Below are 24,173 nucleotides of genomic sequence, written 5' to 3'. Positions count from 1 at the left end.
ACGCCAGCCGTGTACTCGCCGCTTCCGAAAAGAATTATACGATCCCTGAGCAAGATTGCCTGGCTGTTGTTTGGTCGATACAGAAGTTTCGCCCTTATCTCCACAGCTGTCATTTCATCATCGTTACGGGCCACCACGCCTTATGCTGGCTTTCCACACTCAAGGACTTGTCTGGACGCCTGGGGCGTTGGATTTTACGCCTCCAAGAGTATGATTTCGAAATCATTTAAAAGTCTGGAAATAAACACCAAGACGCTGACGTTCTTTCTCGCTGTCCACTTCCTACGGCCCCGCTCGACGCCTCTGCAATCGCTTCGCAAGTCAACAGTTCGACCGACACTGCTGCGGTTTCCTCCCTGGCCTCAATGTATCAACTGCCTTTAGATGACGATCAGCCACTCGCGTCTCGTCAGCTGGCTGACCCGTACTGTCAACGCTTCATAGCTCAGCTCTCTGGGGCTTCTCGTCCACCTAACACGCGCCTCCGTCACCAATTCGCGCACCTTAAACTGGAAGATGGCGTGCTGTTTCGCTACATTTATCATCCTGACGGGCAGCGCTGGGTGCCAGTTCTACCACGCTCTCTGCGATTTTGCGTCCTCAACGCCTTTCCTGATGACTTCACAGCTGGCCACCTTGGGTTCCACAAAGCCTACAACCGCATTCGAAGTCGTTTCTATTGGCTTGGCCATTCTGCTAGCGTCGTGAGATACGTCGGTTCCTGCTCTCCCTGCCAGCGTCTCCAGCTCCCAACATCTGTTCCTGTCGGTCAATTACAGCCACTTCTGTGCCGCACAGCCCCATTCGAGGTTGTTAGGATCGACCCTTATGGGCCGCTTCCGGTCACTGCTGCTGGCAATCGATGGATAGCCACTGCCGTCGACCATCTGACGCGCTACGCTGAGACAGCTTTTGTGCTTACTGACTGCTTCGCAAGTTGCTCACTTCAATCTTGAAGCCATAATTCTACGATATGGTACTTATCGTGTATTGCTCAGTGACCATGGAAAGGCGTTTCTTTCACTACTGCTAAATTAAGTTCTTGGAGCCTCCGGCACCGCCCACAAGACAGCTTCTAGCTATCACCTTCAGACTAATGGCCTGACCGAGTGGTTTCAACGCACACTTGCCGACATGATCGCCGTTCATATTCAACGAGACAAAAAAAAAACTGGGATGCCCTTTTACCATTCGACACTTTCGCCTATAATACGGCCGTGCAGCGCACAACTGCTTACTCGCCATTTCACCTCGTTTATGAACGCTCCCCTACTTTGTTTCTGGACGTTTCATTGTTCACCTCCAAGGCTAATTCATATCTATAATCGTGCGAAGAGTACGTTTCCCGACTCGACCACAGTTGTCAGCGTGCTCGCCTGAACACAGAGGCCACACAACAATACCGGAAAAGTATTTACGACGAATGCCATTGCGTTGTATCTTTTCCAGCTGGTGACGAGGTCCTGCTTCTGACTCCTGTTCGCACCCCTTATTTGTGTCAGAAATGCCAGCCACGGTTCATCGGGCCGTACATAGTCCTTGAACAGTCTTCACCTCAAAACTATCGCGTAACTACTCTTGATGTCCCCACAGACCGCCGTTGCCGCAATACCGAAGTTGTCCACTTCTCGCGCATGAAGCCCTTCACGCGGCGTGCCTTGATACCTTGACGGCCGGCCAATATGTCCGCTTTCACGTGAGGTGGATTAGTGTGGGCGTTTATTACGCACATCTTCTTCATCTGTATATTATTGTCATCACCCTCACACTTTCGGTATTCTCTTCTTCGCCTGTATATGAGATCATGATCATCGCGTACGTGCGGCGCCGGTTCGTTGACGACCTCCCGGACCTATTAAACGTGGTCCCAATCGAGCCGGCAGGATATATATATATATATATATATATATATATATATATATATACAGGGTGTTTCAGCGAACACTTTCAAGAATTCTTAAAGGTTGCCTGTGGCAGATAGCACAATTCTAGTTCATGAGCTGGTCTACTCGAAGAGGCAGACATTACTTGCACAAGAAATTGAACTGCATAATCGACTAATTAACAAAAATTCACTAATTAAGTTTTAAACTAATTACTTGATGGCCCATATTGCAATTTACAAATTGTAGCCGTGGAGTTCGCAACGCGGATACACTTGGAAAGAATTCTCGGGATGACACCAGTTTCCAGATATTAATTCCCGAACTTTGCGGAGAAATGCATTGGCGTTCCAGTTCGGTTCTTAAGCAAACGTCGCTTTATGCATTGAAGCACAAAATTAACTGGAACGCCAATGCATTTCTCCGCAAAGTTCGGGAATTAATATCTCGAAACTGGTGTCATCCTGAGAATTAATTCTAAGTGGATCCGCCTTGCGAACTCCACGGCTAAAATTTGTAAATTACAACATGGGCCATTAGGTAATTAGTTAAAAACCTAATTAGTGATTTTTGTTAATTAGTCCATTATGCATGTCAATTTCTCGTGCAAGTAATGCCCGCCTCTTCGAGTAGGCCAGCTCATTAACTCGAATTGAGCTATCCGCCACAGGCAACCTTAAATAAATTTTGAAAGTGTTCGCTGAAACACCCTGTTTATATATATATATATATATATATATATATATATATATATATATATATATATTGTTACGGGGAAACAGGCACAACAGGAAAACGTATTTCCAATATATTTACAAGGCGATGAAGTGCTGAACCATATGGGCGAGAGTGCGCCAGATCAAAAACGTCTTCTTCATCAATGCTCCTCTTGAGGAATAGTACCGTGACATGACCCCCGGCCGCTGAAGCAACGTCACGGTGCTTGGTGTGTTGTGGGCGAGTGCTAAGGTTCAAGGCGGGATACGTGGACAACGTCTGTAGGTGGCGAGACGGAGGGAGAGGAAAACGCGAAAGGTCCAATCTCGTAAGTGTGGTCGGTTGCACGCCTTAAGACACGGTAGGGTCCGGAGTACCGGGAAAGCAATTTTTCGGAGAGTCCATCACGCCGAGTCACGAGTCAGAGACTCGTGATTCGGAGTGTAGATAACGTCGCGATGACAGTAGTCATAGCGGTGCTCTTGGTGGCCTTGCGGTGTAGTAAGGCGATGGCGAGCTATTTGGCGGGCCTCGTCAGCTTCGCGGGCGTACTCATTGGGGAAATTAATAACGGCTTTGTGGATGATAGTGTCAAAAGGTAACTTCGGGTCGCGGCCAAACAAAAGATAAAAGGTTGAAAAACCAGCGGTATCATGACGGGAAGAATTGTAGGCAAATGTAACGAAGGGCAACGCAACGTCCCAGTCTTGATGGTCAGAAGAGTGACATACATAGAAAGCATTTCAGTTAGCGTCCGGTTGAAGCGTTCTGTCAAGCCGTTGATTTGCGGGCGGTAAGCCGTCGTAAATTTGTGTTTTGTTCGCAAGTCATCGATAACTCTGGAGAGACAGTAGTGGTTACGGTCGGTGAGGAGTTGACAAAGGGCTCCGTGATGTAAGGTGACATCGTGTAGCAGGAAATCGGCGACGTCCGTAGCACAACTGGTAGGGAGGGCGCGTGTAATTGCGCATCGGGTGGTGTGGTCAGTAGCAACGGCAATCCAACTGTTTCCAGAACTAGAGGCAGGGAAAGAACCGAGGAGGTCAAGGCCAACTCCGAGGAAGGGGTCACACGGGACGTCAAGGACCGTTCGCAAGCAGCAACGTAGCGACGAACGGAGCGGTAAAGACCGGGCCAGAAGAAGCGACGCCGAACGCGGTCGTAGATCCGGGAAACTCCAAGGTGACCAGCGTTCGGGGCGTCAAGGAGCTGGCCGAGAACGCTTAAGCGCAGATGCGTAGGAATCACGAGCAACAGCTCGCGTCCCTCCGGAAAGACGATGTAGCGATATAATGAGCCATCTTTAGGCACGAATAGGCGAAGAGACGGATCGGGTGCTGCGGAATCGAGCTTTTGAATAAGCTCACGTCAGATAGGATCACGCAGCTGTTCATCACGGATGTGGCTTAATGCGGAGAGCGAGAGGGTACAGGCAGGCGTGTCATTGGAGACTTCAGGCGGATCCGCGGGAATGCGGAACAAGCAGTCAGCGTCCCTGTGCAATCGGCCAGACTTGTAATAAATAGAGTAGGTGTACTCTTGGAGCCGCAGCGCCCAGCGACCAAGGCGCCCAGTGGGATCTTCAAAGGGACACTAAAGGCAAATACTAAGTCAAGCTAAAGCGATGGATTAGTGCTAAGTATCTCTAAGGCTTCAATATTATAGCGAATACAGCCTTAATCATCGAGAAACTGAGGTAAATGTATGGCACGATTAGAGACTCCCCCGGGACATTCAAGTGCTTGTCTGATGGCGAAGGCCCTCCTCATTTAAATTCTGTCTTTATTACTCAACCACTCGTTATAAAAACATCATTGTATTGTATTATAATAGTAAATAAAATGCTATTTCACCAGTTCTATTTCATTTTTAGAAAACAGAACCCATTGACATTACACCGTTGACAACGACGCGGGCGGTCGAAAGGTTTCGTTTTCGTCTGACTATGCGCCGCCCGCACTTCCGCGTTTCAGTAGTTCCGTCATCGCGTAGTGCTGCGCTGGTTTTGCTGGCTCGCGAACCTCGCAAGAACTGTAAGTAGCAGAGAATTCCACTTCAATGTGATGTCGTGGGGTGCCCGAACCACCGTGGCAAGAACTACCTTAACGATCCACGCCGCTTCACCAAAAGCAGTTGCAACAGCGCATCGTAGTGCCGTCTGTCGGGCGCCATTTTACTCACCTACGACAGCAATTAGCGGTGATGGCGTATTGAACATCACCACACCCCGGTTGGAGTGGTGGGAGATTTGAATTGCCATAAAGGTATTCGTACCCTTCAAATGCAATTTTCTCGTAAACTAAGTCTTTTCTTTGCATGAAGGAAGCGCTGCGAGGTTTCTAGAGTGCTATTTAAACAGTACACGTCGACTTAGTATTTGTCTTTAGTGTCCCCTTAAGGTCGAAAGCCAGCAAAGTGCATGGTGAACGGTAGTGACGGTGAAATGCTAGCCATGTAAGTAAGGGCGGAATTTACCCAATGCCCAAACGAGAGCAAGACACTACCGTTCCGTGGTGGAGTAGTTCTGTTCGGCTGGGGAAAGGAGACGGCTGGCATAGGGGATAACACGGCGATGCCCATTTTGATAATGGACCAAAGCAGCGCCGATTCCGTGGCCGCTAGCATCGTTGCGGAGTTGTGTTGAAGCGGAGCAGTCTAAATGAGCCAGGACAGGCGGTGTAGTGCGCTACGTGATGAGGGTAGGGAAGGTTGTAGCCTGTGCAGCTCCCCCAAAAAATGAGACGCCTTTCTTCAGTAAATTTGTGAGAGGGCGTGCGATTCCCACGAAATGCTTGGAAAAAAGACGGAAGTAGGAGCATAGGCCCAGAAAGCTACTAACTTCCTTTGTGCAAGTTGGAATAGGGAACTTCTGCACGGCTCGAACTTTGTCAGGCTCGGGGCCAACACCGGTTGAGTCGACGAGATGACCCAGCATGATAAGTTGCTGACGTCCGAATTTAGATGAATTAAGGTGCAGGCTGGCTTTGCGAAACACAGAAAGGATAGAGGAAAGTCGGTCGAGATACGATTCAAATGTCGGTGAGAATACAGTGACGTCATCAAGGTAACAGAGGCAAATGGAGCATTTAAAACCGTGTGAGAGTGTCCATCATGCGTTCGAAGGTGGCCGGTGTGTTGCAGAAGCCGAAGGGCATTAATTTCAACTGATAAAGGCCGTCAGGGGCAACAAAAGCGGTCTTTTCACGGTCCATGTCATCGACGACTATCTGCCAGTACCCTGACCGAAGGTCGATTGAGGAAAAATACGTGGTGCCGTGAAGGCAATCCAGGGCGTCGTCTATGCGTGGGAGCGGGTACACGCCTTTTTTTGGTGATCTTGTTAAGATGCTGATAGTCCACGCGAAATCTCCAACTGTCGTCTTTCAGGAGAAGCCCAAGGGATACAGGGTGGCTCGATTATATCTTTGGCGAGCATCTTGTCGACCTCCTTTTGAATAGTGTGGCGCTCAACAGGTGATACTTGGTATCGTCGTCTGTGGATCGTATGGGCATCGCCAGTGTTTACGTGGTGCTTGACAGCGCAGGTTTGAACCAGAGGACGGTCACAAAGGTCAAAGACGTCACGATAAGAGGAGAGGAGGTGAAGGAGATCGCCAGCTTGGTGGGGCGAAATGTCTGGAGCAATCATTTTGTTCAGGTCGGTAGGAGACAGATCTGGTGAAGAAGACGAGACATCGGCGGTATACGAGCGAGCAACATCAGGTGGTGACAAGGAGGAGATAATGTACTCGTAGGAGGGCGTCAGCAAAGCGAGGGAAATGCATTGTGGGAGTGCTTGTGATCACAGCCCGAAATTCACCACAAGAAGAAAAGTAAGATTGTCCCGTAGCGTTATAACAGTGTGAGGAAAACCAACACTAGGCGTCAACAGAAAGGCAGTGATGAGAGCGAGGACATAGTCACCATCAGGTACTGGGGGAGAGAGCGTCAAAGCAACACAAGTCACGGCTTGCGCTGGCAAACATACGTGCTCAGCTGAACAGAGGCGACTTATGATTGGTCCGGGTTGATCAGTTCCACTTGGTAGATCAAGATCGACAGTACCAGCGGAACAGTCGATCAGGGCGAAGTGGCCGGATAAATATTCAAGGCCGAGGATGACGTCACTGGGACAGCAGGCGAGGACGGAGAACAAAATAGAAGTTTGTCGGCCGGTAACGCTGACACGTGCGGTACAGAGGCCAGCTACGAGAGACGTACCACCTTCGGCCACACGTACAACAGTTGATGCGGCAGGGGTCATAACTTTCTTGCACTGCTGACGGTGGTGAGAGCTCATAACAGAAATAAGGGCGCCGGTGTGAATCAAAGCTGTAACAGGTAGGCCATCCACATCAACGTCGATGAGGTTCTGAATGGTAGGGAGCGTCAGCAGAGGAATTTGAGGACAGGTCCTAACAGCAGCGTCACCTCCAGGAGCTGCAGCCGTCAGTTTTCCGAAGGGTAGTACGGGCACGGGGAACGGCGTGGTGGAGGTCAAGGAGAAGGTCGGCGTCGAGTTGAGGGCAAACGGCTGTACAGGGCGGCGTTCCTAGTGTCCTCAGCAAATGTTTCTGGTTCAGCTTGGGACGGTACCTAGAGTTGACTTCGGGGTGGATAGTGGAAGCTGGAGAAGCTTTGCTCGAGAAGGCCAGGGTCAATGATTTCGGCAGTACCGTGAAATGTGTCCAACACGTCCACATCGGAAGCAAATTGGCTTATCATCTGGCACCCTCCACGCAATCACATGACGATAATTTGGAGTAGGACAATGGCGTTGGATAGGGTTGAAGCTGGCCGAAGGGTAAAGGTAGGGCAGCTGACAGAGCAGATGTTTTGAAGGCCCACGTTCGCCAGTTCTTGACTAACAACGGATTGTATAAGTGAAATGGTCGGTTGGGTATCACTGGGCTCCCATTAAATGTGCAGGTGGGCTCGCATGAAATGTGCAGGTGATGCGACTTCGATTTCGCGTCGAACGATTCGGGTGGTAGTCACCTACGTGGAAGGCTGAGTCGTCATACGAACGTCCTCCAATGTTGATGCCGCTGCCGTGTTCGGGAGGTGGGCGAAGTGGTTGGCAATACGTCGGCCTTAAGCTTCTTCGAAGCATCGGTATTCAATGAGAATCTCGGTGACTGTCGAAGAGTTTTTAAACACTATCAGCTGAAACGCATCGTCCGCGATCCCTTTCAGCACGTGCCCGACCTTATCGGCTTCTGTCATGTTGGCGTTACCTTTTCGGCAAAGGGCCAGCACATCCTGAATGTACGTCAGATACGACTCGATAGACGTCTACAGACGCGAGGCAAGTTCTTTTTCGGCGGTACGCTGGCAGCCTGCAGGTTGGCCAAACAACTCCCGAAATTGAGTCTTACATAAGCTCCAACTCATGATGACCTCTTCATTGTTATCAAACCAGGTCTTCGCAGTTCCCTTCAGATAAAATAAGACATTCGCCAGCGTCAAGGTCGGGTCCCGCCTGTAATGTGCGCTGAGGCATTAATAGAGGCGAATCTACTCCTTGACGTCCTCGCCATCAGTGCCAGAAAAGGTCTCAGGGTCACTGGGTGGAGCCCGGGTGATGGCTGGCATGGCGGCCGCCGGTGACGCAGTTTCACCGCCAGTAGAGATGCCGAGCGTGGCGATATGGCGGCCGCTGTGGAGCTCCGTCTTGCATTAGACCCCCAGCACTTCCACCCAGATGTTACGGGTAGGCAGACGCAACAAAAAACATATTTACGATATATTTTCAAGGCGATGAAGCACTGAACAATATGGGCGAGAGCGCGCCAGATCAAAAACGTCTTCTTCATCAACGCTCCTCGTGAGGAATAGAACCGTGACAATATATATATATATATATATATATATATATATATATATATATATTGAGAATAGGTTTAGTGGCGGTATCCTTCAAGGACGCGACAAGTTCAAGAAACGGCGAGGCAGCGCTGGGCACCGTCTTCAAAGACACCAGCGACCAGTAGCGTGAGCAGAGCGGGCCGAGCGTTGGTGATGTCGGTGGACGGAGGCGCATCTTCTTTACAATCGCTCCCGCAGGAAAAGAGCCATCCTGGCGACCTAAGAGGTTGGAGGCAGAGGGTCACGGTAGGGCTTGAGACGCGCCACGTTGATGAAGTCACGTCCACGCTGGCGCATGTCCTCAGATGGAGAAAGTGGCTCTATGAGGAAATTCACCAGGGCCGTTCGGTTCAAGACGCGGTAAGGCCCTCCGTACATTGGAACGCGTTTCGGGGAAAGCCCAGGAGTTTGGCAATGAACAACCAGTCATACAAGAGACCCTGGGGCGTACGTGGGATTTGGAAATTACTCGGCGCCGCCTTCGTTTCGTCGCTGTTGTTCTTGTGATGTAAAGGTGCGCCCGAGCTGGCGGCATTCTTCAGCTTGTCGGGCAGTTTTGTACACAGCTGGGCGCTCGGAAGCGTCAGGACGGTATGAAGGAGAGTGTCAATGGTATGCAAAGCACCCCTGGTTTGCATACCATCCACCGTGGTTTGCTCCCGTGTATTAGGAGGAAGAGAGGTGAAAATCCCGTAGGGGTGCTTTGCATACCGTCCACCCTGGATTGATTCCGTCTGTATAGGAGGAAGAGAGGTGAAATTCCCGTAGTAACTTGAACTTCTATCGCGGTCTTGCATGCGAACGTTACAAAACGACGTACGTGGTCCCAGTTCCCATGATAAGCTGTCACGTACATCGCTAGCATATCACCGAGAGTGCGGTTAAACCGTTCTGTGAGCCCGTTAATTTGCGGGTGGCATGCCGTGCTCGTTTGATCAATAATGTGGCATTCTGAAAGCAGAGTTTCGACGACTACGAAGATGAAGGCGCGCACTCTATCACTGAGGAGTTATCAAAGTGCGCCATGTCGAAGGAGGAAGGAATGTAGGATGAAAGAGGCTATATGCAGTGCTGTAGCATTCGGTAAAGCAGTAGTTTCGGCGTAGCGTGTTAAATGGTTGACAGCAGTTATGATCCACCGATTGCCATCCGGCGTCATGGGAAGGGGGCCGTAGAGGTCAATGCAGACGCGATCGAAGGCTTTGGCAGGGCACGGGAACGGCTGCAAGGCGCCAGATGCACGTAAAAGTAGTAGTTGGCGACGTTCACAGTTAAGGCAGCACTGAACTTTCGTATAAAAGTCTTCACTCCCCGCAAGTAGTAGTGATGGCGAATACGTCCTTAAGTCTTAAATACTCCAGCATGGCCACATTGCGAATCGTCGTGAAAAGAGGAAGACAATTGGGATGTTAAGCTGCGGGGAATGAATAGTAGCCATCTACGGCCTTCGGGTGCGTGGTTGCGTTGCTGGAGCAGGTGATCATGAATGGCCAAATTAAGAGCTTCGCGTCGGAGAAAGAGGAATACAGGGGTGCTCGATGATCCAGAAAGACAGGCGAAAAGAGAATTGATATACGGGTCGCGGCATTGTTCGGTGCCAATCGAGGCAAGGTCAAGAGATGAGTGGGGTTCTGCGCAAGTGGTTCCGCAGGGCGTTTGCGTCAGTGTGCTTGCGACCGCAGTGGTAGACGACGCGAATATCGTACTACTGGATTCGGAGTGCCCAGCGTGCTAAGTGGACAAATGGAGCCTTCAACGTGGCGAGCCAACAAAGTTCGTGATGATCCGTTACTAGGTCAAATGGGTGGCCGTATAAGTATGGGTGGAACTTACCAAGCGTCCATACTAGAGCCAAGCACTATTTTTCAGTCACGATGTAACTGGCCTCTGCTTTTGTTAGCGTACGACTCGCATATAGGCGACCACGCATTCTTAATAGCTGGGCTTTCGTTGCGCGAGGACGGCGCGAAGACCGACCCAGCTGGCGTCTGTATTTACATCAGATGCAGCTGTCTGGTCGAAATGACGAAAATAGGTGGAAATGTAAGATGACGCAGTGTACCAAACGCGACGTCACATGCAGGGGGCCTCGAGGAGAGGTCCATGCCACCGCGTAGGGGCTGGGTCAAGGGCGACATGATTGATGTAAAATTGTGGAGAAAGCACAGGAAATATGAGAACAGGTCCACAAAACTGCAAATTTATTTGACGTGAGTAGGCCTCGGGAACTCAGCAACCGCACCAAGTTTCGCAGGGTGCGGTAGAACGCCCTGCTTTGACACGGTGTGGCATAAGATTGTCAGCTGCGGCGCAGTGAAGCGGCACTTATTGAGGTTGAGTTGCAGGCCAGCGTTGGTGCGACACTTCAAAACTTGTCTAAGGCGAAGTAGGTGGGTCGGAAAATCAGGCGAGAAAACCACGACATGGCCGAAGTAACAAAGATACATAGACCACTTGAGGCCACGCAGCAGGTTGCAGGTGCGTTGCAAAGTATAAAGGGCTACACGTTGAATTCTTATACGCCGTGAGAGGTAATAAATGCCGTTTTCTGGCGATAGACTTCAGCCATGGGAACCTGCCTGTAGCCAGAACGCAAGTCCAGGGACGAAAAGAATTCTGCACCCTGAAGGCTGCCAAGGGCGTCGTCGATGCGCGTGAAAGGATAGACGTCCTTGCGCGTGACCTTATTTAATCGACGGCAGTCAAGGCAAAAGCAAATAGACCCGTCCTTCTTGCGAACGAGAACGACAGGAAATGCCCAGGGACTGTGGTATGGTTGCATAACGCCATGGCATAGCATATCGTGGACTTAGTCGTTAATGACCCGACGCTCATCGGCAGAGACGCGGTACGGTCGTTGACACAACGGCTGAAGTAAGCCGGTATCAATGTAGTGCTGCATTTGCGACGTTCGGCCCAGTTGCGGCTGAGAAACATCGAAAGAATTTCTATGAAGGAGCTTGGAGTGTTCGGCAGGGGTTAGTGTAGTGTCGATTGAACTGGAGAAAGTGCCACTCGACGACTCTTCAAGCGTAGAAACGGCGAGGAGTTCGTTGGAATCAAGATGGAAAGACTCGTCTGGCACGTTAACAGCGAACGAAGAGTCAAGGTGTTCCACCTGGCCGAGACATTCGCAGACGAGCAACGTAAGAGACGAAGAAAGTGCATTGTAAACAAAAATATTGCTGATGCCGGCGGCGATGCCAAGCGTTGCAAAAGGCAGTGGAACTGCTTTGCAACTCATAAAGATGTCAGATGTTGTAAAAACGCGAAGCATTGATTGCGATAGCAAATTAGTAGAGATCTATTCGGAGTAGGGATAGTAGTTTTAACAGCGGTATAAACTTGGACATGATGCAAGGTTACACCTGGTAGCGAAGCTTCCATGGAAGCCCATACGTTCAAAACATGGCGGCTTATCGGCGGTTCATGGGGCTTAGCGCCATCTGTGTGAGGAGGGAACACTTCCGGTGGAACACAAAATAATTTGACGTCATATCCGCTAAAAACAGAAGTGACGTCATTTTGTTCTCATAGGCGCGAAACTTGTTTTCGGAGGCCTGCCATTAGAGCTGTATATTAATATACCCGGCAATTCGACTTGATGGGCGTTCCGAGTTTTCAGCGCGGAAAGCGATGCAGGAAAAGGTCAGCCGTACGGGCAAGGTCGATCCACATAGGTCGCGAAGCTTCGGGCAAAAAGCGGTTCAGAACCAATTGTCACCAACATCAGCAAGGGTGGTTATGGGAGCAGCGATTGAAGCGCGACTATGTTTGGAGGGAATAAACACTGGAAAGAAAAATACGTTTTTTAATTAAATCGACACGCAGTTATATTTATTCAACAAGAATAAAATTCCTAATCCATTTTATATACGCATGGTGAGAAGATACAACTCTATTTTACTTGATCATTATTAATAAATACATTTTTTCAGCACCCACCGTGAGAGCGCCCATCGATAGCGGCGGGCGTTGACGCCGCTATCACTTGCAATGCAATGCAGCTATTGGAAGTGCGTGGAAAGGCACGCTCGTAAAGTTCACCTGTTACAATACGCCCCCCTTACATGTTGTGTTGTTTTGCATGTCGACGTTTGTATGAATTAGGTGACGCGGATAGTTTTATTGTTTCTTAACCTGCACAGTCAAAAGCAGTGAGTTGCGACCGTCAGATACTTGTTTACTTTAGTTGTTTTCGTGCGACAGCGCTGGCCGACGGGCTTGGCGTCCGACGAAAGGACGAGCACTCTACGCAATCTACGCCCAAAGCGTTCGTCGGCCTCCAAAGAAAGTATGTTCTGTGCAGCGATGCGATGTTGTCACCCGTACGGCTGACCTTTTCCTGCATCGCTTTCCGCGCTGAAAGCTCGGAACGCCCATCAAGTCGAAGGGAGGGGCATTTGAATGTACAGCTCTAATGGCAGGCCTCCGAAAACAAATTTCGCGCCTACGAGAACAAAATGACGTCACTTCTGTTTTTAACGAATATGACGTCAAATTATTTTTTCTTCCGCCGGAAGTGTTCCCTCCTCACACAGATGGCGCTAAGCCCCATGAACCGCCGATAAGCCGCCATGTTTTGAACCTATGGGCTTCTATGGAAGCTTCGCTACCAGTTTACATATACCTTGATACGGGTGTCGAAATCGCTTCGCTGCACAGAACATGCTTTCTTTAGAGGCCGACGAACGCTTTGGGCGTAGATTAAGTAGAGTGCTCGTCCTTTCGTCGGACGCCAAGCCCGTCGTTCAGCGCTGTCGCACGAAAACAACTAAAGTAAACAAGTATCTGACGGTCGCAACTCACTACTTTTGACTGCAGAGGTTAAGAAACAATAAAACTACCCGCGTCACCTAATTCAGACCAATGTCAACATGCAAAACAACACAACATGTGAGGGGAGCGTATTGTAACAGCTGAACTTTACGAGCGCGCCTTTCCACGCACTCCAAGAGCTGCATTGCATTGCAAGTGATAGCGGCGTCAACGCCCGCCGTTATCGATGGGCGCTCTCACGGTTGCGCTGAAAAAAGATATTTATTTATAATGATCAAGTAAAATAGACTTGTATCTTCTTTTCTCGCCATGCGTGTGTAAAATGGATTAGGAATTTTATTGAATGAATCTAACTGCGTCTCGCTTTAACTTAAAAAACGCTTGTTTTCTTTCCCAGTGTTAATTCCCTCCAAACATAGTTGCGCTTCAATAGCTGCTCGCATAACTACCCTTGCTGATGTCGGTGACGATTGGTTCTGAACGGCTTTTCGCCCAAAGCTTCGCGACCTATGTGGATCGACCTTGCATGCAGCAGCATCAGCAACGCGCAGAACCGCTGCCGACGCCGTCGCCGTTTTGCCCGCGTTCGCACCGAACGCGCGTGGCGTTGGTGACTGTTGCCAGGGCCTCTGGGGGCGGCTCGAAGGTTTTCGACGAGATCATAACGGGAAGCTCGTCAAGCAGCGTCGGAAGTCATTACCACATTCTCGCCTTGCAACGTTTTATTGCGATAGCAATTATATGGACACTCAAAAGCAGATTTCTGCCGTCGGCGTCGCCGTCGCCGTCGGCGTCGCCGTCGCCGTCGGCGTCGCCGTCGCCGTCGCCGTCGCCGTCGCCGTGAGGTTCCGTATGACGTCATTTGGAGATGAAATCGTCGCCGCGCGCCGAACGCTGTATGTGCGAGTGAAAGGGCGCGAGGGACGCGCTCTTTCACGGGGAGTGAACGCACGGCGGAGAACAAACGCGCGTTCCGCGCCGTGCTTGCTTAAGGGCTGCAGAAGTAGGCGTCTCTTTCCTCCTTTACAATCACCATATATGTAGAGCAAACGCGCCTTCTTCGGACGCGCGAGAGGCCGTGGGGGAGGGGGAGGGAAGGGAGGCGACGTTTAGCTGCGGCACCAAGTGCCTATTTATATCAGAGGCTCCAGCAACAGTCACCAACGCCGCACGCATTTTGAGCTAACGCGGGCAAAACGCCGATGGCGTCGACAACAGTTCTGCGTGTTGTTGCTACCAAAGCCGCTCACCTTACTTCGTATGACATTGCTGTGTTGCTATCGCATTCATTGCTTTTTATATAAATACGCATTTGGTGCCGCAGCTAAACGTTGTCTCCCCTCCCTCCCTCCCTCCCGTCTCCCCACGGCCTTACGCGCGGCGGAAGAAGTCGCGTTTGCTTTATATATATATATATATATATATATATATATATATATATATATATATATATATATGGTGATTGTAAAGGAGGAAAGAGACGCTTCATTCTGCAGCCCTTCAGGGAGCACAGGCGCAGAACGCGCGTTTGTTCTCCGCCGTGCGTTCGCTCCCCGTGAAAGCGCGCGTCCCTCGCGCCCTTTCACTCCTCCGGCGCGCGGCGTCAGTCGCCTTGAGGTTCCGTATGACGTCAATAACGATGATGATGATGATGATGATGATAAGTGGTTCTTGAGGGAAAGGGAAAGCGCCAACCTTTCCCTCAAGAACCACTTATCATCATCATCATCATCATCATCATCATCATCGTTATTGACGTCATACGGAACCTCAAGGCGACGACGACGCTGACAGGCAGAAATCATCTTTGAGTGTCCATATAATTGCTCTCGCAATAAACAAGACCGTAGCATCGGTTACGGCAACCGCAAACGACTGGGACAAGGGCAAAAGAGCCAGGCGGAGTGTCAGTCTCCTCACGCATGATCAGCTTAGGAATGTCATGAAGAGCGTCGTGGGGTGGTGCGTCCGACAGCGGTGAAAACAACTTCAGCTCGTGCGCAGTCGGTGACTGCATTATGATAGGACAAGAAGTGCCACCCAAGGATGAGGTCGCGTAAGCATGCCTGGCAGGAAGAACAATAAATTCGACAATGTACAAAACGCCTTCCTAAAAGCACACGGGCAGTACAGGCTGCGAGAGGTGTGAAGTGCGGCGCGTTTGCCGTGGTAAGCGATAGTACAGAGAGCGGCGTGGTCACCTTGCGCAGCAAACGGCAGAGTTGGGCGGCTATAACAGAAAGGGCGGCGCCGGTGTCCACAAGCGCAAAAGTGTAAATATCTTCGACGGATATTGCGACCATGTCAGCAGCTAGGAGAAGAGCGAGGGCTTGGGTAGTTCGAAGATGGCGCAGTTCTGGCCTCGTGAACTGCGGTGCTTAGTTTTCCGGGTCGGAGGGTGCGGGTCGGCGACGGATTGGGGAGTGTGATCGTCGACGAGGAGATGGGGAGCTGCACGACGGAAATTCATGGAGGTCAGCAGAAATATACTGCTGGGAGAGACCCGGGGCTGATTGGTGCATGGGCTGACTACAATATGGGAACGGCCGGGCAGCGTCATAGGAAGCTTGAAGGTGACGGCGGCAGTAGTAAGTGACGTGTGCTCTCGTGCAGCAGGCATAACCATTGATTGCTGACTTTCGGCCAGCCCCAAGAAGCAGTAGGAGCGGCGGATGGTGCACACTGTTGCAGGATCGAGAAAGGCGGCTGGTGGAGGCCTACGCACTATCTGCGCATAGATATGAGGCGCGGCAACAGGCTGCACGGCCTGCACATACGTAAGAGGCGCGGTTACAGGGTGCGCTGCGTGCGCATACGTAAGAGGCCCGGCTACAGGCTGCACTGTCTCCGCATAGGGAAGAGGCGCGGCCACAGGTGGCTGGTGGTGAGCGACGGGAACAGCTTGAGCGGCCTCTTCGGCATTGAGAGTGCGGAGCGTTGTAGGCTGACGACAAGACGGCTCCTGAGTGAAGTGAACCAAGGAAAGTTGACGGGCAACCTACTCGCGCACGAAGTCTTCAATCTCCTCAAGCACTGGAGAGTGGTCGGAAACGGCGAGACTCATGAGCGAGTCGGCGTTCGACAGAGGCTGCTGAATCAGGGTGCGTTGCTTCTTCAACTCTTCCTAGCTCCGACATAACGTGGCCGCATTAGAAACGGTGCGCGGATTCCTGGCTAAAAGCGTCTGGAATGCGCCGTCATCAATGCCTTTAAGGATGTGCTGAAGTTTATCAGCGTCGGGCATGGCAGCATAGACACGTTTACAAAGGTCGACGACATCTTCAGCGTAGCTCGCGAAAGTTTCGCCAGTCTGCTGTGCATGGGCTCGCAAGCGCTGTTCAGCGCGAAGTTTTCGGACAGCAGGTCGACCAAACACTTCAGTGAAAGACGTCTCTGAAGTTGACCATGTCGGGATGTCGACTTCGTGGTTATGGAACCAGAGTTGGGCAACGCCGGTAAGATAAAGCATGACGTTGGTCCATTTCGCGGCATCGTCCCACTTATTATGCGAGCTCACCCGTTCATGCAACGTAAACCAGTCCTCCACGATGGAGTTATCTGTACCGTTGAAGACATTCGGATCACGTTGCAGAGGAACCCCGGTACAGATGACGGACTGGGGCGCAGGCGCTGGCAGATCTGCGTTGTCTGTCATGATGGGCGGAAGCGTTCGAGTTCGAAGCTCCCGGGTGCAAGCGAAGGAGAATTACAGTAACCTCCACCAATTGAGAATAGGTTTAGTGGCGGTGACCGGCAACGACGCTACGAGTTCAAGGAACGGCGGGGCAGCGTGGGGCACCGTCTCCAAAGACAGCATCGACCAGCAGCGCGAGCAGAGCAGGCCGAGAGTTGGCGCTGCCGCAGGGCGGAGGTGCGTCTTCTTCTTCACAACACACACACACACACACACACACATATATATATATATATATATATATATATATTGTTAAGGTGAGGAAAACAGACAAGGTCGACGAAGGAGAAGAGGACGAAGTGGCAACAGCCTCTCTGTGTTCTCAGCTGCTGTCTATGTCCTGTAAATACATTCTGTAAATAGTTTATACCCGTGACATTTTGGTGGAGGTGCGGGGTACGCGTCTTCGCCACGGAGCTCCGCAGCGGACGTCTCACCCAGCCCGAGAACATGCATTCAGCGGCAGGCACTGCGTCTGCAGCTGCATCGCCGACTACGCAGACCCAGTACATTGCTCTACCTCAGCCGCAAGACCCCGGCAAGTTCAACGACCTCAATGGTGTTGACGTAGAAGAATGGTTAAAGATGTACGAGCGCGTCTGCAAGGTGAACAGGGGGGATCCTACCATAATGCTGGCCAATGTCGTGTTCTACCTCGATGGAACACCGCGAACGTGGTATTATACACACGAGGAAGAGCTCACCAGCTGGGAGTTGTTTAAAGACAAGCTGTCCGACGTTTTTGGCAATCCGACCGGTCGACAGCTAGCCGCCAAGCAACAACTCGCAACGCGTGCCCAAACTACTACCGAGTCGTACGTCTCCTACATTCAGGACGTCCTCGCCCTCTGTCATAAAATCGACACGTCAATGCCAGAGGAGGACAAGGTTGGCCACATTATCAAGGGTATCGGGGACGACGCATTCAACCTTCTGGTCTTCAGAAACTTATCGACCATCGACGCCATCATGAAGGAATGCCGCCGTTTCGAGCAGGCGAAGAGCCACCGTATACATAATCAGTTTACACGGCTTCCAAATACTGCAGCGACCTCTTCTTGCGCTGACCTAACCGACCAATCTAGCGTGTCCACCACCAAGTGAAAACGCGACCCGCATTGTGCGCCGCGAACTCGAAGCTGCGTTTCCTGTCTCGCCTCAACCGACGTCTTGGACCAACACTCCTGAGATGATATCACTGATTCAATCCTGTGGTTCGCCAGGAAATTGCTAATATGGGTCTCCCCAGCGCCTGCTCCTTGAGTCGTCCTGACCCCGGCCCTGCCGCTATGCCTCGGTCCTATCGCGCTCCACCCTCCAGTGCCCGTTATCCCTACAGTGCCCGGAATCCATCGGACTGGCGTACACCTGATGACAGGCAGATCTGTTTCTGCTGCGGCCGAATCGGTCACGTTTCCCGTCACTGCCGTAGCCGTTGGTCGTCCCCGCCTCGAAACACGTTCTGGAATACAAGTTCGCCCCGCAGTTCTTCACCCCGTCGCTTCTACGACGCTTCCGACGCCGCTACCTCTCCTCGCCGCTATACTCGCTCGCCCTCGCCTCAACGTCGCCAGCCACGTCCGCCCCAGTTTCACCGCTCGCCCTCGCCGACCTACCCAGGACCATCCCAGCCGGAAAACTAGGCAATGCGGCACCTCGGGGTAGTGGTGCAATGTCGAATACGCCGCAAAATCCTCCTTTGACGCTGTTTACGAAACGTAACCTTCTCGACGTCCACGTTGATGGCACACCCGTCACAGCACTCATAGATACCGGAGCACAGATATCAATTATGACCAGCCGCCTTCGTCGCCATTTAAGGAAAATTGTTACGCCTGCCGTTACTCGGGTCGTACGAATCGCCGACGGCAGCATGGTGGCCGTGGTCGGATTGTGTACTGCACGCGTGAGCATTTCCGGCCGCCATACTGTCGTGCTTTTCACTGTGCTTGACCAATGCCCCCATGACCTCATACTAGGCCTCGACTTCGTCTCTGCCCATTCAGCGCTCATCGATTGTTCTTCAAGTACTGTGCGTCTTGACCTGCCTCTGCTGGACGACCCTACAACACCTCACGAAATTCGCCTGAGACCGACTGGTTTTGTTCCCGTTCCACTACAGGCCTTGCAATATATATATATATAGATATATATATATTTTTTTGAGAAGTCGACCGATGCGATGCCTTTATTTTCGAGCAGTCGCCCGAGTCAGAGACGAAGCACCGCAAGACAAAAGATGATGATGAGTCGTATCTACAGATGACGACGACGATATGCACAAATAGCGCTCACACAAGCTGACGAGTCGTTTGTACAGATGACGACGACATGCGCAAAATGCGCTCATACTAACTTCCCCCTTTCAGGAAAGCGGTCAGCAAGACCGCAAGCTAGAAAGTAGGTACGGCGCTGTAGGGTTTCAGGCGAGATACGTGAACGATTTCCGTAGTATGGTGGCGGCGGTCAGTAGCTGAGCTGACAGGAGTGACGCGGTAGTTAATGGCCGAAGTTCGTTGCAAAACGGTGTAGGGGCCTAGATATCTGTGTAGAAATTTTTCACAGAGCCCCGGTGCGCGAACAGGTGTCCACAAAAGAACTTCGTCGCCTGGGCGGAACGAAGCAACGCGACGCGTCGCATCATAGCGAATTTTCCTTTTGTCCTGAATGGTAGCGGTGTTGGCGCGGGCAATTTCACGGCACCGGGAGATGCGAGCGGCAAATTCTTCAGGAAGAGACGCGGATGGAGCAACAGGTGCTGAAAGGAGTGTAGTGTCCAAGACGAAAGCCGGCGCACGACCGTACACAAGGAAGAAGGGACTGCAATTGGTTGTACGTTGGACGGCACTATTATACGCAAAGGTCACAAAAGGTAAGATGGTGTTCCAGTTGGTGTAATCGGGTCGAACATACATTGACATCATGTCGGACAAAGTTCGATGAAAACGCTCCGTAAGACCATTTGTTTGCGGATGGTACGATGATGTGGTCTTATGGGTGGTGTCCGAGGTCTGCAGGACATCACGTAGGACATGCGATAGGAACGTCTTGTCCCGGTCACTCAGGAGGACACGAGGTGCGCCGTGGCGCCAACCGATACTGTGCACGAAAAACTTGGCGACTCCAGAGCGAAGAGCAGCTGTCTCAGCGTACCGCGTTAGATGATCCACTGCGGTAACGATCTAGCGGTGACCAGCGGGCGTGAGTGGGAGGGGCCCGTACAAGTCTATGCCCACAATTTCGAAGGGGGTGGACGGGACATGGTAGAGGCTGCAGAGGACCGGCTGGAAGGGATGTAGAGCGTTTTCTGTGCTGGCATGACGCGCAGGATCCAACGTATTTGGCGACAGAGGTGGAAAGGCCCGGCCAGAAACAACGCGTGTTGATGCGGTCGTTGGTCTTATGAAAGCCCATGTGGCCAGCCGTCGCGTCGTCGTGAAATGCTTCTAATACTTGGAGTCGAAGTGAGCGAGGTATGACTGGTACCCATCGGTTACCGGAAGGATGGTAGATTGATCGAAATAATGCTCCACCTTGAAGCTTAAAACGCGAAAGTTGTCATCTTAAGCGACTGTTGGGGGGGTCGTGCCAAGCCAGTAAGTCGGTTGATCAGCGTACGGCAGTATGGGTCAGTACGTTGGAGTGAGACGAGGTCAGTAGACGGGAGAAAGTCAACTGAGGCAACTGACTGTCCCGGGCTACTGGGCTTGTGCTGAGACGTGTGGCTAGATGGTGACGTGCACACCGAAGGTGAAGCATGTGCGTTTGGGGACAGCGGGCAGCGCGACAAAGCGTCGGCATCTGGATGTTGTTAGCGGGACCTATACGTGACAGTGAAGTCATATTCTTGTAAGCACAGTACCCAACGGCCGAGGCGTCCAGACAAGTTTTTCAGGGACGACAACCAACAGAGAGCATGATGGTCGGTCACAACTGTGAAATGGCGGCTGTAGAGATCGGGACGAAATTTTTGCATTGACCTCACGATGGCGAGGCATTCCTGTTCTGTAATCGTGTAGTTGCGCTCAGCAGGAGAAAGAGCACGACTTGCATAAGCCACGACTTGCTCTTCGGACGTCTGATTCCGCTGCAGCAGGACAGCGCCAATTACATGCCCACTGGCATCAGTGTGTATAATAGTCGGGGCCGTTGCATCGAAATGACGGAGCTCGGGCCCTGACGTGAGAACTCGTTTGAGGGTCTGGAAGGCGCCTTCACAGTCGTTCGACCACACAAAGGACGCGCTCAAAGTCAGAAGTTTGTGTAGAGGAGCGGCGATGGTGGCGAAGTCACGGACAGAGCGGCGGAAGTAGGAGGCCAGTCCTAGAAAGCTGCGGAGTTCTTTAACTGCGGTTGGGGGCGGAAATTGCAGTACTGCAGCGATTTTATCGGGATCAGGCTGGATGCCATGCTTACTGACGACGTGGACCAATACTTTAATGCTTCGGCTTGCAAAGCGACACTTTTTAGTATTGAGTTGGAGACCAGCTTTTTTCTAGACACGCGAGAACTTGGTCTAGACGTTGTAGGTGCTGGGAGAAACTTGTGGGGATTGAGGGTTGCGCCGGCAATCGGGCTTCACTGCTCTGCCATCCCTCGCCATCGTTCCCCGCTGGCCTCCTTCTCCGCCCGCGCCGCCTAACCGGTTCCCGCGGTGGCGCTGCGCACGCGGCGGTTGGCGGTGAGGGCGGAGCGCTGACGTCACTACGCGGCCGGTTGTCGGCTGCTAGCGGGGAAGCGTGGACTTCTCTCCGGGACCAGCGCACGGTACGTTCATGCTTTCCTCTCGTCCGCCGACACCTTTGTGACTAGGACTGGAGCTCGCGCACGGTGCCTTTGCCCGTGCGGGGAGCGCGTACTTTGTGCTGCTCCTTTCCCGACGCTAAGCCGACGAGCGGTGCCATTAGTGCTCGCGCGAGGTTGTACCTCGCCGAGCCGCACTTGCCGAAAGCCTAAGCCGAAGGATATTGCCCGTGCTCTCGCGAGTTGACCCATTGGTTATCGCCAGAGCAAGTAGCATAGCCGCCGGGACTTTTCCTAGCGGCGTGTCCCAGCTTGAGCCTGTGCTCTCGCCGCGACGTGCTATAGGCGCCTGTTATTGTATTTTCGCCCTGGTGCGGGACCCCTTTGGCTCCCCTCCATGCGGGCGTTTGTACAGTGCTGGTGCCGACGGTTTCAGTAAACGGTTTCCGTCAACTCAGGGCTTTACTGTGTTTTTGCGTGCGTCACTCGGTAGCCCCTTGCGGCCTCTGAGCTCGAGCACGAGCGGTGCTGGAGGCGACGGCTGACGCGGCCCTGTGGCTCGCTAAGCTCGAACCCGCGGTGGTTGGTCTCCTGGGAGACACCAAGAACCCACAAACTCGACGAAAAGATGACAATGTCGTCCAAGTAACAAAGGCAGGTCTTCCATTTTGAGCCACGGAGTACTGTATCTATCATACGTTCAAACGTAGCTGGTGCATTTCACAGTTCAAAAGGCATCACGTTAAATTCGAAAAGGCCATCAGGTGTAGCAAACGCAGTCTTTTCTTTATCTGGCTCATGCATGAGAATTTGCCAATATCCGGAGCGCAAGTCGAGGCTCGAGACATACTCGGCACCTTGTAAGGTATCCAAAGCATCGTCAATACGAGGCATTGGATAAACATCCTTACTGGTAATTTTGTTTAGCGCCCTATAATCAATGCAAAAGCGCACAGAAGCATCCTTTTTTTAACAAGCACAACAGGATAAGACCAAGGGCTTGCTGAAGGCCTTATAATGTTGCGTGTCAGCATGTCGTTCACTTGTTCTTCTATAACATTTCGCTCCAAAGGTGACACACGGTACGGCCGACGGCGAATGATGCGAGAGCCGTCTGTTTCAATTCGATGAGTAGTTACAGTGGTCTGACCCAGGCCTCACGAAGAAACGTCGAAACAAGCTTCATGCTTCATTAAAATGGTGACGAGTGCATTGGTCTGGGCCGGATTGAGATCTGCACTCAAGGTGGCCTTAATAGCACTAGTGTCGCCTTCTGCGGGCGTACAATGCGCGGAGGATGTGGCAGGCGAAACACTGACGACACATACCGGCGCAGCGTCGGCGAGCTTGGCGACAGTAGACCCTTTAGGCAGTAGTAGTGGCTCAGGAGTCGTATTAAAGGCTGTGAGGCTGGCATAGCCACTCGAGAACCGGACCAAGCAAGAAGCGATCGCGAGTCCTCGAGAAATGCAACGCTGAGAAGGTACAACCACTGCGTCTCCGTCGGCAATGTCTGTTGACCCAACGGTAAGAGTACGTTATTCGTCTGGTGGGATAAGAAAATCCGCTGCTGCAAGAAGGTTGGGACACGGGGAATCGAAAACTGGATAAGTCTCAGTGTCGCTGATGTGAATCCTTGGGTCGCCGCACGAAATTAGTGCAGAAGCAGCGGACAGGAAGTCCCATCCTAATATAATCTGATGAGCACACGTCGAAAGCACCGCAAGTTGCACATGATGACGAATACCGTCTATCAGAACACGAGCTGTGCACTGTCCGGTAGGAAATATGGGAACGTCATTGGCACCACATAGGACCAGGACCAACATACGGCGTTTGCACTTTTCGCAGACGAAAGCACAGTTCATGATGTATAACAGAAATAGCGGCTCCAGTATCTACAAGGGCGTGGACGGAACATCTTCCACACAAACCGAGAGCAAATTGGCAGTTTCTCCTCCAAAAACTGCAGCCTCTAGTTTTCCGAGCGGGTGTCCATAACATGGGAAGCAGCGCGCAAGGGCGATGAGGAACGGCGGTAAGGTGAAGGAGAGCGACGCCGGGGCGAGCGGGATGCTCGAGCCATGTCCTGGGAAGGTGAAGGAGAGCGACCAGAGGAGGTTGTGTACGGTCCGGGAACGTAGGAATCTGGCCCTGGTGTCCTATCTCGCTCAAAGTTGGCGTAGCCTCGCCTTTCACCTGGGTGACCCCGGGAACGTAGTAATCAAACCTAGGTGCGCTGTGTCGCTCAAAGGTAGCACAGCCCCGCCTTTCATCCTGCTGACGCCGACGGCAGTAGCGAGAAATGTGGCCGCGAATACCGCAGTAGAAACAAACCGGGCGCGATGACCGCCACGGAGAGTCGTACGGCTGTGCAGGAGTATTCGCTGCCAGCGAAGCTAGGGGGTTGCGGTAAGCTTCGGCAGGTGGAGGCTGAACGGTCGAGGGAGGCCGGGAGGCAATTTCGGCATAACTTGGCGGACGAAATG

At 51.9% G+C, this 24,173-nt stretch overlaps 1 protein-coding gene across 1 annotated transcript in view; it reads right to left on the bottom strand.

The window, feature by feature from the left end:
- The window catches only part of LOC125944217 (uncharacterized), an 87,482-nt gene extending 72,218 nt beyond the window's left edge, over positions 1 to 15,264 (bottom strand). Inside the window, exon 1 of the mRNA XM_049664539.1 lies at positions 15,121 to 15,264. Within this exon, the coding sequence (XP_049520496.1) occupies positions 15,121 to 15,264 (144 nt within the window). The remainder of the gene's footprint in view (positions 1 to 15,120) is intronic.
- Positions 15,265 to 24,173: the final 8,909 nt, after the last annotated feature.

The sequence above is a fragment of the Dermacentor silvarum genome, chromosome 3, assembly GCF_013339745.2.
Source record: "Dermacentor silvarum isolate Dsil-2018 chromosome 3, BIME_Dsil_1.4, whole genome shotgun sequence".
Lineage (NCBI taxonomy): Eukaryota > Metazoa > Arthropoda > Arachnida > Ixodida > Ixodidae > Dermacentor > Dermacentor silvarum.
Note: the sequence above shows the minus strand (reverse complement) of the source record. Positions and strands in the feature narration are given on the sequence as shown.